The sequence below is a fragment of the Nannobrachium achirus genome (genome assembly GCF_963921795.1).
Source record: "Nannobrachium achirus genome assembly, chromosome: 18".
NCBI lineage: Eukaryota > Metazoa > Chordata > Actinopteri > Myctophiformes > Myctophidae > Nannobrachium > Nannobrachium achirus.
In genome coordinates, this window is record NC_137825.1 from 27096898 (window position 1) to 27115972 (window position 19075).

General features: G+C 42.5%; 1 protein-coding gene across 1 annotated transcript; it reads right to left on the reverse strand.

Moving 5' to 3' along the window:
• Positions 1–648: 648 nt before the first annotated feature.
• On the reverse strand, positions 649–13927 carry glp2r (glucagon-like peptide 2 receptor; the record flags this gene model as incomplete). The annotated part of the gene is made up of 13 exons (XM_080748238.1): positions 13848–13927; positions 10222–10309; positions 9784–9888; positions 9138–9259; positions 8472–8578; positions 6862–7018; positions 6063–6222; positions 5586–5646; positions 5410–5476; positions 4791–4879; positions 1529–1667; positions 1135–1176; positions 649–1020 (listed from the first exon to the last, which is right to left on the reverse strand). Exons 1-13 carry the CDS (start codon positions 13920–13922, stop codon positions 649–651), a joined length of 1584 nt encoding a protein of 527 aa, XP_080604364.1. The 5' UTR covers positions 13923–13927.
• Positions 13928–19075: the final 5148 nt, after the last annotated feature.

Sequence of the window (19075 nt, forward strand, 5' to 3'; positions counted from 1 at the left end):
TGAAATGGGACATTCTGCACAATGAGTACTTTCTAATGTTGGTACCGATACTAATACTTTTGTACTTGTACGTACATTTTGAATACGGGACTTTTACTTGTAACAGAGTATATACGTATATCAACATACTGTAGCAGTATTGATACTTTTACTGAAGTAAACCATGTGAGTACTTTTTCCACCACTGGTGGATTGCAGCTTAAGGGTGCCCTCACACCAAAATACCTATGAGAGTGAAATCCGCGTTCCGCCAATGCATTTCAATGAGAATGGAGCGTTTTTTGCAGAAATCCTCTGCTGGCATGAAACCACTTCACTCTCATTGAAATGCATTGGCGGAACGCGGATTTCACACTCATAGGTATGTTGGTGTGAGGGCACCCTTAAGGGCAGGGTCACACCAAAGTACTTAAGCGAGTGGATTCCCCATTCCGTCAATGTATTTCAATGGGAATGGAGGGGTTTCATGCCAGTAGATGCCAGGTCTGCGTGCCGCGCGGACCTTGCGTTTATGCTTGAAGCAATGTTTTTCGCTTTTGTCCAGTCGGGTGAATCGGTTATTGAGAGAGTCGGCTGGGCACAAAAAAGAGTTTATCAGCCGCCAGCCCTACTTTTGTGTGACTGCAGCCTTAACACTCACACAGAGCATCAGAATTCGCTCTCCTCCAGGATCTCCTCTAAGGTCTCTCCCATGGTGATATCTCCGTCGCTGCTGGACAGACTCTTCCTGGTGAAGAACTCCAGTCCTGTCGGGCTGCGACCCCCCGCCCTCTGACCTTTGCCCTCTCCCACTCCGAGCCACGGCCCCCCGTGGTGCACGGCCACCTGGAGCAGGTGCGGGTGCGTGGGTGAAGCCCCGCCCTCGTCGTAGGACTCGCTCTGCTGCGAGCCGTGCGGCCGCCGGCCACGGGTACACTTCCACAGGTGCTTGAGAGGCGCGCCCCGGAAGCAGCCCCAGCTGACCTGGAAGTGGTGGGTGAACAGGAAGAGCTGCCAGCGCTTTTTCAGCTCCGCTTGCACCTAGATATATACACGGAGGGACCAATAAGGCACAAACAGCTGTACGATCAAGAAACACCCTTGGTAATATGACAATCACACAATTGTATATAATAACAAATAAGATTAAGACACCTCTCCATTGGCAAAACAGTACAGCACAGCAACCAGGAAACCCTGTAAAAAAAAAGGAAAGAAAAACATTGCAAAGAACGTTACTGGGATATTCAAATTATTATTGTATATTATTGGCTGTGCTTTGCGTATGTGTTCATTCATCCATTTGTAATGCTGAGAGGGTACACTTGTAACCCAGTGAGCACTTACGGGCTGGTCCACCACTGAGTTACATTTGTACCTTCTTAAATTAAAGAGGCTCTTAGTGTGCAGGGTTAGGATTAGGAATCAGTTATACGTCATTCTGGCTAGCCATCGTCACGAAAAGGGACTGCCAACTTGTCCCTTTTCAATGGCGTAGCCATCATTGACTCTTGTCTCGAGAGATTGGTTATACGTAAACACTCTTAACCTGGAAGGAACTGAGGGTGAGGTTAATGAAGTTCCTGGCATAGCGGCCGCTACCCTCCACACATTCATCGATCAGCACAGTGAAGACCACCTCATGGATCCCTAGCAGAGGAATCAGCACCAGCGTGGCTCTGGCCAGCCTAACAGGGTACAGGCATCAAGTGTGTCATTATCAACAGTTAACCCTTCCCAGTGAGACATAAAGTATAGTCAGCTATAAGACAGTCTACTGTAGGCTAGGCTTAGCCGCCCTAGACGTTATTTCAATGGCTATATATACCGTAGTAGACTGTCTATTATAGACATCTATAGACGGTCAAAATATAGACGCTTAAAAACAGCTAATGAACGTCTAATCTAAGCCTAGCCGTCTAAAGAACTTTCACTTTTAGACCAGTTATAACCCGGTTTTAGAATGGCCGTTTAGATGTATTTTAGACGTCTAATAGCCAGAAAAATGCTTAGTCTATTCTTAGCAAAATGGACCTGAGTTACTACTGTACACTGACTGCTTTTTTTCCCTTCGACACACCTATTCTCTTTGCTAAAAAGAAATAATTAGATAATTTCCCACTCAGAATATTGATGCTGGGGTTCAAGTGGTTAAAGGAGAATGGAAACTCTAGGCCAGTTTTGTAGTTTGTTTTCCTGTAGTTCTACGTACTGTAGGTTAAAAACTACTGACGTGTAAAAAGATGGCAGGTGCTGACCTTAGTACACTGTGATGCAATCTGGCTTGCCATCGTCAAAGAAAAGGGAAAACAGCGCCCTCTCTGTTTTATTCCTTTTCATTTGAGAGAGTGTTCTTGAGAGATTACGCTGTGATGTAACAATGTTGCTGCAGCTAATGAAATAAATAATGGGTGTGTTAGATTAGTGAACAGATTCTGGCTTGAGAGGCTAGATTGTAGTGGTTAGAATTGGGTGGGGAAATAATAACTGCATTGTTGAACTAAAGCAAAGACTTTATGGCAGTCCTTCATATTGGGATGGTGATGTGATATGCTTTGTTTTCAAAGCTGTTTGTGTTTTTAAATGACACCAGACGTATCAGTGATCTCAGATTATCTGGCAATGCGAGAGTACAATACTGTTGGTTAATGTCAATGCCTGCACATTGGCACACCTACCGGTATATCGAACACACCTATTGTTCATTACTTGGCCAGCAGGGTATGTACGTATTTACATATGTATGTCGGTGTCTGCCCGTGTTTAAGCCCGTAGCCCAATCAGGGACCAGCATTCCGGCACTGTCATCATTAACAGCCAATGAGGCATCAGCATTCCTGGTGATGCCAGTGGTGAGCGCACCTCATGGCGCGCTCTGCTGGCACACATAGTCAGTTCCTACTGTACTCCGATAGGGACAAGAGCATACGAGAAACAATCAGTCAAATGTCACATTGAGAGAAGCACCTATAAGTGCGTGAGCAGTATTATCAGGAAGAAAATACAATCAATGCAGAAAAATACAAAAACAGTAAGACTCCCTAATCGGGAGATTAGGGATGTGACCTCATCATGGTGGCGCTAGGAGAGGGGCATGTGAGAAATCAGGGACAGAGGTTATGGTTTGTCAGACAAGGAGTGTGTGTGCAAAGTTTAGCATGGATAGGGGCAACAATGCAACAATAAGAAATAGTAAGACCTAAAGGAAACACATGAAATCGATATCCTCTTTTACCGGTAAACCAGGAGAAGTAAGTGCGACAGCAGAGAATTAAGTTGGTACAAAATTACTTGTCTCAAAAAGAATCTTGGCTCAAAAGGCCAATTGGTTCTTACAAATGGATGAATGTACAGTACAACAGACAAAAACCTCTATTGATTTTAAAACCTCAAGAAGGATTAATGATTTCATGAATTGCAATACCACCATTGTAATTTGCTGACTCACTTGTACTTGTCCTGATGTTTTTTTATGTACAGTAGTAGGTAGGACAAAACGCTGTGTCGCCGTCTATAGGGAGGTTGGCCGAACACAAATACGATCCACAACTTAGATTACCCCAAAGCCAGACACTTCAATGTTGTCCACAACAGTAATGAAACTGTTTTACGAATCACAGGAATCGAACACATCAAACTTCTCACCAGAAGTGGAGATCGCCTCAAAAAAACGAAATCAACAGGAAACATTCTGGATACACTCCCTAGACGCACTTACTTCTCCTGGTTTAAATGAGATATCGATTATGTGTTCCTTTAGGTCTTATTGTTGCATTGTACTAACCTCTTTCTGATTTTTGGGATGACATTTTTGTATTATTGGGTTTATCTGTTAACAATTTGTCTTTATTTTGTATTTTTCTGTATTGATTGTATTTTTTTCCTGATAATACCAGTACTGCTCACGCACCTATACGTGCTTCTCTCAATGTGTAATTTGACTGATTGTTTAATACTATTGTCCCTACCGGGGTACAGTAGGAACTGACTATGTGTGTATAACACACGTGTATGCACAGTTGCACACACGCACTTGCAGTGTTGTTTCTGTATGTTTGTTGGTCCAGTTCTAGCCCTGATGAAGACCGTAACCGGTTGAAACATGTTGCCATTTTTACAGAATAAAATTTGTTTTAACTTTACTTCCTCTCCTTTTTTGAGTTCTCGGATCTCTTCTTGATGATTGAAATTATTTATTTAGCATTAACCCCCTTATTCTTCTTCTTTTTTAAAGTACAACATAATGTAATTCACCTTTAATGCACCTCTAAATAGGCAAGACAGAGAAAGGTGACTTGGCCTTGAAAGTCGCAAGGCCATTAACGTTTATGTTGAGGGCAAAGAGGAAAGGAGAGGAAACATAACTGGTAAATCCTACACAGTATGCATGAGATTCACAATCATTGTGACATTTATGCCAAGAGGTAAAGTGCCAGGACTATGATGATGACATTTGGACTTATGCTGTATGATGGAGACATTAACATTTAAATGTCAAACATACCGTCACTGTCGGTCAGAAACCTCGTATATCCAAGTTTCAAATGTGTACGTCGTTTTCGTAAAGTAAAGCCCTGCTTCATCATACAAGGCTGTCGCACGGAACCAATCTACAAGCATTGTGTGCTTGTAGATTGGCTATTTTCACTATTTTAAATCATTTTTAAAATGATAAATACAATACGAACGGTTTTGGATGTACAAGTTGTCCACCCGACAACAGTGATATGAACGTGGGGACAGCCTCGAGGTCAAAATAAAACTTTTCATTGTTGGAATCACTTGAAACCTGGAAATGGAATCGTACACACCTGTATCTGTAGTCTGTAAATTTCACCTGATCTGCTTTCAGCTTGGAGAGCAGCAGCAGCAGAATCTTTATGAATATACAGAAAATAACCTGAAACACAAATCAAAGACTCTTTAAACAGATTGCACCTATTATGACTGCTAACTAAAAATGTGTATGAACTAATAGAGAGCAAAATAATACACATTTGTGTGTGTCTATATTTACTATACTATTTAACATGTCTCTTTAACCACTTAACAAGTTAAAAAATAGGCAAGTTTACTACTAGTACGACAAAGTATAGTATAGTACCGTATATGGGTGTAAGTGCTTAAGCACTGGAATCAGTAATTGGCCATGTTGTTTGCATATCACATGGTCTCACGAGAAGCCATCAAAGGCATCCATAGACATAGTAACCATGAGATTATAGCATGGTAACTGACAAGCAGATGAATGCAGTTCATGTGAGCTACTCATGTGTATGTATAGTAGCCTGGGGCCAGCCTATATACTAATGCAGCTAACTAACTGCAGTATATCCCCTCCTTGTTTTAACATGTGTGGGGATGATGTCTAGCTGTAGCTAGGCTATTATGTATAGTACATCAGGAAGGAGGGAAATAATGCATACTTACAAGTACCGCTAAATTAATCGGGCCCCTTATTATCCACCAGACCCATCTATTCAGAATGTCCCAGCACCTTTACAATTTAAATGCATAATAATAATCAAACACTGGAAAGAGATATTCAACATGAAATAAAGAATGTCATGTGGGCGGTGATCTGAGAAATGTGTTAGAGAACTCACCCTTTGTTTTCATATAAAACTTTTACCACCGTCCATGGTGTCATAAACAACAAGGGTGTTCCTGGACAGAAAATACGCACGCACACGCACACGCACACACGCGCGCACACACACACACACACACACACAACACACACACACACACACACACACACACACACACACACACACACACACACACACACACACACACACACACACACACACACACACACACAGTCAAATCCAGAGCATTAATTGAACTTTATGAAGTGTGTGAAAGTCTAAAGTCTATTTTTACACTTTCATTGCTAACACTCCAGATTTTAGTGTGCACGCACACGCGCGCACATGCACACGCGCACACACACAGACACAAACACACACACACACACACACACACACACACACACACACACACACACACACACACACACACACACACACACACACACACACACACACACACACACACACACACACTTGATGGTCTCTCACCCCATCCTAGGACTATGTATCTCTTCAGCAGCAATCTCTTGGTGTGAAAGGCTGTGAAGAGGAGGGTGTGGAGGAAAATGGCCTCCACCAGCAACCAGAAGTAATTGCAGGCCACAAAGTACTCCATAGACACCCTGGAGACCTTGCACATCAGTGCTATCTGTTTGGGGACACATTTGGAATGATGAAATAATAATATGGTGGCGTACGGTGGCACAACTGAAACGGTTGACAGACACTGAAATGGCGCACCGTTTTACTTGACTGGGCGAATTCTATCAAGCAGGGGTCTTCCACAGGGGGTCCGGGACTCCTATGGGGGTCCTCAGACTTACTACAGGGGGTCCTTCAAATCTTTTCGTGATAGAAACCTTTTTTCTCCTTTTTTATATTAACCCCTTGAACCCTAACGTCCATATTCTGAGAACTTTAGCCAAAAATAGCAGATCTACGAGCTTGTAGATTGGCTATCTTCGGTTTGGTGTAGAGGGAAAAAAAAAGTGAAAAGTCAAGTTTATTAAGTATTGACTGTTCAAGTGGTTACATATCTGATACACAAATTGACATGAATCCAAAACACACTGATGATTGTGCTGTCAAACGATGAAACTACTGGTATATGGAATCTATGAAAAGGTTGTGGGGGGTCCCTGCTTCATCTCTCTCTCAACTAAGGGGTCCTTGGCCTGAAAACGTTGAAGACCCCTGCTATAAAGGATAGAATTCGATAGAAAGCATTGATTGAGATGAAGTTCTCCACTTATATTAAAATGAGTAGTGGTAGTAGCTCTGATTATACCCCTGAGTTGGAATAGGAATTCAACCCATGGTCATCTTTGGGCCGCCTGGCGTACATGACATGCGTTATGATTTCCTTTGCAATGACCGACATGGCTCTCAGCATGAAGGACACAAACAGATTCATGTGGATGTAGTTCCTGGTACAGTGGAGCTTTCTGGTAAGCAGAGAGAGAGAGAGAGAGAGAGAGAGAGAGAGAGAGAGAGAGAGACACACACAGAAGATGAACGATAAACAGGAAGCAATTGATCTGTGAACCCTGTTACAACTGGCGTGGCAGGAGAATGGATCGCTGAGGGCATACGTACATCTTAGGCTCGCGGGAATGAAGAATGAACAGATTAAAATGGACCCACAGAAAAACACTTCTGGGTTGGTGTTTTTTGGATGTTATTTATGATGATTGACTGCCAAGCCCTATAGTCTTCTCATTATGCATGTGTAGTGGAGCCTCGGTGACACCGAGAACCCATGCATATCATCAGTCAAACGCAGAGATAATGCTGGTAAATCTGTGTCCTCTGCCTTATTGATTGCATGTCAGAATGACTGATTGAGGGAACGCGATGGCACAAAGAGAGCACAAACAAACCAAATTAAATCGTTTCCGTAAACAATTACCAAATTCTCAGCGGACTGGAGTTGGTTCAATGCTATTTGGAGTTTGTTTTCGGAAACCTCTCTCAAATCTTTGCAAAGGAATTGTCTTTACAGTAACTACTTTAAGCTCGGCGTGATTGGTGTCCCTATTGTGGACATGTCATTGTAGGTGAAAATGGTCAAATATACAAAAAAAGTAGTTGGGGTGTCGATAGCCGAGTGGTTAAGGCGAGTACCACGGTCCACGTAGGCTCTGATGCTTGACAGCAACTCAGCAACAAACATATTGTCACTGAGCAACTCGGCAACAAGAAAAGCCTGAAAAAAATCACCACAGTGACAACCAATGCTGTGTTGCGTTGTGAGCAGGGGTGTCGCACCAAATTCTGGGCCATGGGTACAAGGATTCACTGCGGGCCCCCCATGAATGTTCTTCATAGGGGGAGGGGGTTTAACCCATTTAGACTGGGAACGCATTATTACGTGCTTTAACTATTGAAATAGCAGATATACAAGCTCACAGCGCGGCACAGAGCGCCACGCTGCGAGCTTGTGTTATTTTTGAAAAATCTTGAGCAATCTTGTGCATTGCAAGTATTTAAATATTTCAAATCCTTCTAAGATTTTTTGAAAAACCTACCGGTATGTTTCTATGTCAGTGGTGCTCAAACCTTTTCATGTGAAGAACCCCCAAAATGATATGTATTTGGCCACAGACCCCCATCTCAAAATATTTAATTCCAGGGACCCCCCCAGAAGCAAAATTTGAGTTACAAATGTTCGCTTAAAAAATACATATATTCAAAGATTTGCACGTTTTCACAACTTTTCAAAAATAGGTACCGTGCTGTGAGCTTGTAGATCTGCTATTTTTCAATAGCTAAAGTATAAAATAATTAAGGCCCTCCACCTTGGGCCCTAGTAACTCAGTCCCACTTTCCCCCCCCTTGTGACGCCCCTGGGTGTGACATGTGAGTGACCACACCCTTTTCCCCCGGGAGGTCACTGACCTGAGCATGGCCATTATGAGAGTAGCCAACGTGAGGGAGGAGAGAGACAGCGAGTAGCCAATGACTGAGATGACCCTGAGGGCTGTCTGGCGGAGCACCTCGTCCTCCTGAGCCACACACACACACACACACACACACACACACACACACACACACACACACACACACACACACACACACACACACACACACACACACACACACACACACACACACACACACACACACACACACACACACACACACACACACAGAGAGATAAAGTAACAGACAGTTCTTCTAAGTTGTAAGTTATGCTAGTTACACTGCATAGCTTGAAACTCTCTCAGAGTTCAATAATCGGAAGGGGAAAAAAAGCACTGCACTCACTACTATTGAATTGTGCTAGAAAACTGAAAAGTACTATCGGAGACTATACTGCTTCTGCAAACGTGGATCAATGCAAGTTTCTCTGACATAAATGCCAAGCTTTGGGTCAGACCATCACGCCGCCAAAGCCATGATAGGGTTTTGCTCTGGTGAACATGGTTTGATCGAAGCTTGGCATTTTTTTTATTGAAGAATCTTGCATCGATCCAAGTGTCCAGTACCTCATTCTCTCCAGAGTTACAATCAACACAGCAGACTTTACTGTGCAGTTTCTGCCGGTTTCCAGCTCCTCCTCACCTCAGCTTGAAAGAAAGATGGCTCATCACATTCTGAGTGTTCCCTCCAAGCCACAGAGGAGTTCTCCTTCGTTCGCCATCTACCATCGGACAGACATTCACGGTACGCACTCCTTGAATCGTCTGCACACAATGCACAGTGGACAAGACAACGTATAATGCGTTTTTGCCAGTGCACACCGAGGAGCAGCTGACCGAGCTAAGGCCATGAAAATGGATTGTGATTGTATTACAATATAAGCGAAACCAATCAATCACTACCTGACAATTGCAGAACATCACTTTACATTTAAAAAGCATGACCATAACCACTAAACCCCTACGTCCCTCTTCACCAAATCTCTTCGGCAATTTTCGACAGATGACATGACATGCCCAGAATTGGTACTCTACTATACTAGGATTCATGTGGTTATATGTGATTGCATGACCAATAGAACTATATTGTTGTGACTGGCAGGTATGTCCCATGATTCACCCAACCGTTAATTCGAGCTAACATGAAATGTGACATCACCATTTCAAGTCAATTGTTGAATGCAGCAGTGATAGCTTGCAGAGCTGTTTCTTTTAACCATAATCCAGAGTTAATGTTAATACCACTCTATACTTTGTGAATTAGTGTAATGTTTGTGAGTGACGTTTACCATCATTGATCCATGGCAAATACGAGGGACAAGGGACAGAAACGTTCCCAGGTGGTGAATGGGGCCAACAAATCAACCTGTCAAATGTCCCATTACAATGGATTCCTGTAAAACAAGAATAACAATTTATTTATTTACACGTGGTCCCATGGTAAAACTATATACAGTATGCAATATAGAGAGATAACTATGTAACTATCCTGTTATCCTGCTGGTCAAATTAAACCCTTCAGGAGTTTCAAAATACAGGGCAAATGTATAAACGCACGCACGCACGCACGCACGCACGCACGCACGCACGCACGCACAAACACACGCTCGCACACATATATTCCCCCAATCGTTATATTTTACAGTATGTATCTTGGATGCATTTCTAATTCCATCTATTCTAATCTTCTTTACATATACAGTACCAGCACAAGTACAGTAGCTCACCAGTTTTGGGGATCTCTAGAATGCTGGTGCAGTTCATCCGATATTCAGTCCTTTTGGCTATTATACCCTCAAGCAGGGAGCCTGTTACCTTCCATAAAAACATGAAGAAATTAAAAGGGAAAAAGGTAAATTACACGCTGTCTGCCAGATATTCACATTATCCATCAGCAGCTGAAATCATACATAGGCCTACATCATGCAATCTGAATGCAGATGATATAGTGGAATTCTATGGAATATGTAATACATGTATTTATCCACTTGGGGGAGGTATTTAGTCACACTACGGCTAACCTCGGCTTGACTGATTAATTGAAGATTTTATTAGAGGTTTGCATAGGAAAAGGTGCAGGACAGTACAGTTCACAGGTACAAGGTGAACTAAAAGGATAAAAACCACAAGAAAGCTTTTGGCTTGTTTAAATTGAGGTCCCTTTTACAACTCATACAATCAAACATTAAATGACATGCCAGGTTTGTGGTGCGGGATTGGAGAGCTGGCCATAATATGAATAAATAATATGAACATTGCCGACTGTTTCGTGACCTTGAACATGTATAAAATCATAGTTGACATGTCACAATATTTGACATACATTCTGAAGCTCTTTTCAATTAATTAAACTCTCAACTTTGCTGTCATTCCTGAAACAAATAACCCCTCCTTTTATTTGGAGGGGAGAAAAAACAGATCACAGATCAGAGGCAATGCTTATGACAGTGGGATGGGAACGTCATCTTTTGGATGACATGCATAGTCTTCACACCCCAGTGAGATGCTGCATGATGCAACCTCTCTATGTCTGCCTGGCGGCTCAGCCACCTGTGTCACAAAGCTTGCACATCTAGGCCTTGTGACAGTGTCAGTAGACATTTCAATTCATTCTGAAAGGGGTCACGAAGGTATCACAAATGGAAGATCTCTCTCTCTCTCTCTCTCTCTCTCTCTCTCTCTCTCCTCACTCTCTCTCTCTCTCTCTCTCTCTCTCTCTCTCTCTCTCCCTCTCTCTCTCTTTCTCTCTCTCTGAATGTGTTCGTCAGATGAGCTGTCTGACTTTATTCCATCCATCTTTCCGGATAAACTTTATTTTGCCGCGCTATCCTCCAACAGTTTGGGTGGCACGGGCCATATATCAAATCGACCGGCTTCATCGGGACACGTCTGCTTGCATTTGGCTAAGATGGATACGTTATATCATTTAATTTATATATTAATTTATTTGTGAATTAATTTTCTTCATTGACTTGAATGGGAAAATGCAAAAATTTAACTTTTCCCAAATATGGAGATGATTGACATCATAGATGTCTGAAGTCAAAGACCATATGAGACTGACCGAGTAGGTCCATATGGGCATTCCCAGATATGGGCTTAATATTGATGACATCAGGGATCTCCATATATGGGCATAAAAGGGACAAAGATGGAATGGTTAGCACCGCTCAAATAGGGACAAGTACTGACAGATACAGATACAGATACATATATGGGCATGGAAGGGACAAATGGTAAGACAGAATACATTTCCCAGCGGATTCCTCGTGACTCACGTCAGGGCAACCACATTTGCAATTTCCCAGAATTGCAACTTTCTAGTTAATTTGTTCTCTAGGTGTGTTCTATTTATACGTCTGCCCTTGGGAGGAAAATGCCACAATGACTCTAATTCATGTTGCCAAAAGAAGTTGATTTGTAAGCAGCTGACCAGGCGGTGTGTATTGTATGATTTCTTATTGTAACAATACCGCAAGCAAAATTAAAGCGAGCACAAATACAGAGTTGAACCACTTACAGATATATAGGCCTACTGTACTTTGTTGTATGGAAAACAAAACAGCCAATCTACAAGCTCACAATGCATCACGCTGCAAACCAAACTGTAAGTTTGTAGATCTGTAATTGGGGGGTGGGGTCATGATTTTTGAAAACATTCAAGTTGAAAGTTTAAACCCTACTTAAGACAGGAAACCTCCACATCAGGGTTCTCACACATTTCTCACGTACACATTTCTACCAATTTCCTGAGAAGTTGCGCGCTGCACTCCAGGAACGCTGAGTCTCTACACTATATCAGGTTTACAGACACATAACCCATCCCTCATCCATATCCGGATGTGCAGGTCCATTATGTTTGAGTTGGAGAGCTTTGATCGAGCTTTCGTCGATCATCATTGTGGAACAAGCCTGCCTGGTCACCTTTCTGACAACAAGCGATTGAAAGTATAGGGTGCGATTCCAAATGTGAATGCATATTTTGCTTCCTCACAACTACATTGCACTGTTCAGGGAATCATAGCTTTGAAAGGCTCATGTATGTTAGCACAGCAGCTGTACAAATAATGTTAGTCCATTGTTTTCAGTGCCCACATCACTTCAGCAGAGAGCAAGTAGAATGATGGTTGGATTGGTTGAGTGTCGGTTGAAAGTTTCCTTGCTTGTAGAAGCTTGGTAGGCCTACCGCCTACCTACAGCACTACAGATACCGTATCTGTTATATCTATCAGGTGTGAAATATGTGCAGATGCTGAAAGTCTCTTTAGCAGCCTTTTTCTCGTCTTTTTTCTTTTTTCTTTTTTTACCAGCAAGACTCCCTAATCGGGAGATAAGCGACCATCAGGTCGCATACACAAACTTTAGAAGGCAATGGTAGGCAATCAGGAGGGAATATGAGAAATTGGACAGTTCCATGTTAATGACATGACTTAAGAGATACTGTGTACCGCATTGCGTGATTTTATGGCAAAATCTGCAGGAGCAGTGTTCAAAAATGTATTTTGCAAAAATCGACCTGATGGTGGCGTTAGAAGAGGGGCTTGTGAGAAATCTGGGGCGGAGGTTGTGATTTGCCTTCCAATTTTTGTGTGATTTTAGGCCAAAATCTGTAGGAGCACCATTTTATTAGTTATACAAGGTTCTGTGCACTAAGTATTTCAGGTAATGTTACTTATTTGGCATTTTTTTAAATCAATAGCAAAACACATAATGTATATTCAACACTTTTCCAAAACCTTATGTTAATTGCAAGTCCTTTTCAGGCCTAGAAAACTCAGGAATATCATGAACCCTGGGAACCGTGTGTTTTGATGGACACGACCTTCTCTCCTGAACTGTGCCCGGCTCTAGTAGTGACTGTTAGCAGGGGTCATCTTAGCTCATAAATCAGTTGGAGAATTCTTTTCTGGAACCAGTTACCTCATCATCATGGAATGTCAAATTAGCTTTGTACTGTACCAATGACCTTTGACAGCTCAACCAAGTAAAATACTGGCGAAAGAATTTAAGCTGTGTGTGAGGGTGTGTGTGATACTTCTGAGCTCCAACTCTAGTAAGTTAAAATGAATGAACTAAGTCATTATTTGTGTGGTCTTGCATTATTATGTCATCAATGTTTTTGCAAGTGCATTAGAGTAAGATTAATGTGTGCGTGTCTTGTACGTGAGCGCAAACGTGTGTGTGTGTGTGTATGTGTGTGTGTGTGTGTGTGTGTGTGTGTGTGTGTGTGTGTGTGTGTGTGTGTGTGTGTGTGTGTGTGTGTGTGTGTGTGTGTGTGTGTGTGTTGTTCATGCATGCATGCATGCGAGTGTGTGCACCTACTGTATCCACATGTGCAAGCTGTTTAATTTACCTGGAAGCTGAAGAGAAAAACAGCAAGTGAGAGCAGGAGTGTGGCCCTGTGCCAGACTGGCATTAAGTTTGCCATTGTGCTCTGTTTACACACACAAGCTTTTTCAGCTGGTTTGTCTCTTCACGCCACATCCCTGGACCCGCCTGCACTGTGCTCCTTCGCTCTCATCCTTCACTGGACCATGCACTCACTGTCTCAGTTCACAAGGATCCAACACATGGGAAACAGGCTTCCAGGTGGAGCTTGTTAATGGTCTGGTCTCGCTTATGCCACTCCGGGTACAGTTAAGCTTTCAGATCTGATCGTCTCTGTTGTGACCTGGGAAATGTCCAGGCTGTGGTATTGCTGTAGGAGACATTTCCTTTTTGAGATTCGCCTGAGTGTGCAGCATGAGCCGCTCTTCGCTGGGTAGTGATGCTTGATCAGGTATCCGAGACTGTTCTTGTTGGGAATCTGTTAAAAAAGTGTCAATCCTCTTGATTTGTTTTGTCCAAGAAATACTCCAAGCTACAGCAGCCCATTGGTTTGTGATTTTGTCATGATCAATTTCCTTGACTCGCCACCTGCAAAGCCGGTGATGGAGTTATTGCCCAATTTGTTTCTCCTCCGCGTTTTGTTTGGTGAAGTTGTCCTCGGGCCACTCCGCAGCCAGTCCGCCTGTGTGTTTGGTTTAGATCTATCAGGGCTGTGGAGTCCTGTCTGTCCTCTCTATTGACCCGATGGCAACTGAAAGCGCCTGTGGATCTTCAACCAGCAGCTCCCCTCCTCTCCCACCCAGTCCTCCCCTATAACCAATCAAGATAAGGCCTCTCTGAAACGGCTACACACTCACTGGACTAACTTTGTTGTCTGGGAGAAGGACGAGATCACATGCATGGAGGCCAATGGGAGCACACATACTCACTTGTACGAAGCACAGGCGCACACGTGCACCATCACACAATCACTCACAAACACATACTGTACGTTTATGTGCGTGCATATATTCTGTGTTCAGTGTTGACCCCATGAATGGGGAAAACGAGTGGTGCTGTAGTTTTACGTGGGTGGTTCTCTTAAGTGGGACACATCCTGACTTCTTGACACTAATGGGGATCTGATGTATACTAATGGGTCAACAAAGGCCCTTCTGGCCTCACAGCCAAACACAGGCAACCAAATCAGGGGACGTAGAACTAGCCTTGTAAGACTCGTAGATTCTAAGAGATCTTATTCTGCCCGAGTTATATTAACAGTGCAGTATATACGGTAGTTCAATTAATTCTCTGGATTTTACATACTGGGTGTCAGACAAGACCGTGATTGTTGGCATTTTGTTAGAGGGTTGTCAAAACTAAATAAAACATTAAAAGTGAACCAAACTAAAAATAACAATGAATCAAAAAGAAACGCAACTCCACAGGACATTTCTGTTAGGCTCAATAAGAAAGTAATAGTTCACTATAACCAATATGGGTGCCTTTACCAGCGATATTTACTCATATTACAAACTCAGCATTTATAAGGATCTTACAGGGTGCAACTCGATCTAGCTACTAGCCTACTGCTACAAAATGCATAATGCTAATATTTTCCCATATTAGATCCGGCACTTGATGCAACTCATCATAATAAGTGTCAGAAGTAGAATATAGGTAGGGTAAAATAGCTAGATGGCAAAAGCTGGATGACAATGAGGAGGAGCGAGTGAAACAGAGAGCTGAAATAAAAGGAGTTAACATCAGCCATGCATCATGTGGAGTAATTGTGTTTCCATTACATGATGACATAGTGCCTAGTAGCATTTATGGAGTGGATGTGATAGGGAATCCATCCCTGAGGCCATATACTGTACGGGGTATTATGAGATGTGTATCATGGGTGCCATGGCGAACCAATCATGCAATCAATTGTGACGGCGATATAAGAAACCTCAAGTGTAATAAGATCATTCTCCATCTGTCTACATAAGCGGGATCCATAATGCCGTTGTGACAGGGCCATCAGTCTGTATTGTATTCACAAACCAATAAACACATTTAGAGAAGGTTAAGATTTTAGTGGATAAGTATTATATATCTCTCCAAAACATTCCCTATTTCGGTAAGAGGAGAAAAATTAGATTAAAGCAATTTCGTGTGGACTTGGCCTGGGGACGATGGTTGTGGTGTTGCCGTGCAGTTCTCTGTAAGCACTGGACTTGCCAAGAGGAGAGGCAGAGAACAGGCCATCAGGCAGGAGGGGAGTCTAAAGTCTGCCTATTTGAGACTAACATAATGCAGGGGTCTTCAACAGGGGGTCCGGGAACCCTAGGGGGTCCTCAGAGTTACTACAGGGGGTCCTCCAAATCTTTATGTTATAGATGTTATGGGTCGGCATAGCTCAGGGGTAGAGAAACCGTTATTAGAGCACGAAGGGTTCCCGAAGGGTTCCCAGATCGAATCCGGGCTCCCCCTGAGTTAATGTCGAAAGGTCCTTGGGCAAGACTCTGAACCCCACATTGCTCCCGGTGAGTAGGTTGGTGCCTTGCATGGTTTCCTCCGCCACCGGTGTATGAATGTGTGCGTGAATGGGTGAATGTAATGCACAATCTCTGTAAAGCGCTTTGGATAAAAGCGCTATATATGCACCATTTACCATTTATAGAAACCTTTTTTTCTCCTTTTTTATATTAACCACCTGAACCCTAGCATCCAGAGGGGAAAAAGCGCAGACTAAGTACAGAGTGACATGTTAAGTTTATTAAGTATTGACGGTTCAAGTGGTTAAATATCTGAAAACACAAATTGACATGAATCCAAAATACACTGATGATCGCGCTGTCAAACGATGAAACTATATGGAATCTATGATAAGGTTGTGGGGGTCCCTGTATGCTTCATCTCTTTCTCAACTAAGGGGTCCTTGGCCTGAAAACGTTAAGACCCCACAAATACATCTTCATTATAAGAAATAATCTACAGCTTGGTAGGCTGCAGATAACCAACACACCAACATAGCCAGCGCAAAACTGATGCTTATCAATAACAGATAAATATCGGCTACCGCCATCGGTATCCTTATTTGTCGATACCGATGTTGACCGATAATGGCAAATATTGTCCAAGACATGGTGATGTGTGTCGTGATATGTGCCCCATATGTCGGTGCATCCCTAATTATTATGCTTTGTTTGTTTACTTCATCATACAATCATGTCAAAAACCGAAAAATGTGATGGCATGAATAATACTGTCATGTCTGCATCACTATGTGAAGCAAGATAAGATATGGTTTTACATCCATTTGAAAAGAGACTGGACCACTCAAAATATTGATAAAATAACCATATTCTGGAAGTCCACCCATTGCTATTCCAACAGTGGACGGACATACCGCTATCTCTTCCCAGTAGCTGTTCGTGGGAGGGGCCATCAGGTAGCTGTTGGTAGATTCCACTGGTGAATAGTGTGTTCTTGTATGGAAGCTACATATTCCACAGAAGTTGCAAATGCATCCACTGAACCTACTACATTGACTATGGTAGTTACAACGCACGCACGCACGCACGCACGCACGCACGCACGCACGCACGCACGCACGCACACACACACACACACAAACGCACACGCACGCACGCACACACACACACACACACACACACACACACAATTTCTCCTCTCTCTCTCTCTCTCTCTCTCTCTCTCTCTCTCTCTGCAAGATTCTGTGTCCTTTCACACATTAAAGGGTGGTATAGCTGTAATAATCACTTCCAGCAAGCTTACCACTGATTCTGGCAGGGTTTAAAAAAGTATAACTCTCTGCTATAAAGTTATAAAGCCATGCAGTCTCAAACATCTATCATATACAGTAGAGCTCCATTGAGCATACCTTACACAGCATTCATGTGCGTATGAGTTGTAATACGATCCAAATTTGTGAGTATAAGAAGTACACAATGTGACTTCAATGTCATTTTATTGTGTTGTATCATAAAACATGTCCGAGTTGAAGACATTTCAAGTGTTTTCCCATGATCTGAAACACAGAGATACAACTTACAAGATGTATATTTTATGAAGGCAAAAGATAAACACTGGCCGAACAACAGAAACAGAGCTTCCTTTTATGTCCTTCATTCTCAAACAAGGAGTATATGATTTACGGCCATCTTAAAATTCCAGATTTCCAAGAAGACAATATTGGGCATAACCTTTTAACAGTATAGGCCATCTGGGCTGAACAAATGTGCTCCAACATTCCTGGCGGAATGACAATTGATGAATGGTTGGCTAGTGTGGCTATACATGTTCAAATAGCCTCTTTGCTATAGAATTGCAATTGGATTCCTGACTGTAGTTTTGTTTTGCAGTAATTTGTCAGATGTGGATGATGGGTAGCTTACGCAGTTTAATATGTTTCCACACTAGATCCCCCATAATACATATATGCTAACTTTATATACAGTAGTACACGTATATCTTTGATAATATAGGCTATTATGTACATGTGAGCATACTACTGGAAAAAGAAAGTTGGGTTATTATTTAATACAGTCCATTTCAAACTTTAAATCGCCTGGGTTATGTTCCTGGGTGAAACAGGCTACCGGAAAGACACATCTTACGTTGCTACAGAGACTAATGTGAAAATCCATATGCAATACAGTATGTGTCCCCATAACCACTTAAACCCCATACGTTTAGCGGAGTACCTCTGGTCTGTTTTCACTCTACTGTATATTACAGAGTGAAAATAGTTGCAACGCATTGTAAGCTTGTACAGTAGATCTGCTTTTTTTCCTCAGAATGTGAATGCTGGGGTTTAAGTGGTTAAACCCAGAAATTCCCTGCCATTATCACATACATACATTTCTGCTACAAGGTAGGATAACTCATCAGCATGCACAAATAGCCAAAGATTCACAACGTGAACTTCAAGTGAAAGTTCAAACAGGTCAGCTATATTAACATGCCAGGGCATCTTCTCTCCGCACGCCTTCTTACAGCATCAGCAGCAAGTGTCAGAGGTGTTACATACGTTAAGTAAACAGCACTCAAGATGAGGAGAGGCCCCAAATGGGCGCAGCGTACAAATGTTTACAATCTTCTGCAAATGGGCTACAAAGTGTTTAGTGGACGGGACAGGTGCTATGTGAGAAGTTAAACAGGTTACGGCACGGGTGCATAAACTGTTTGGATCTCTAATGGTTGTATGTCCTCCCTGATGTGGTTGAGTGTTGGGTATCATTTTTCAGGTGGAAAAGTACA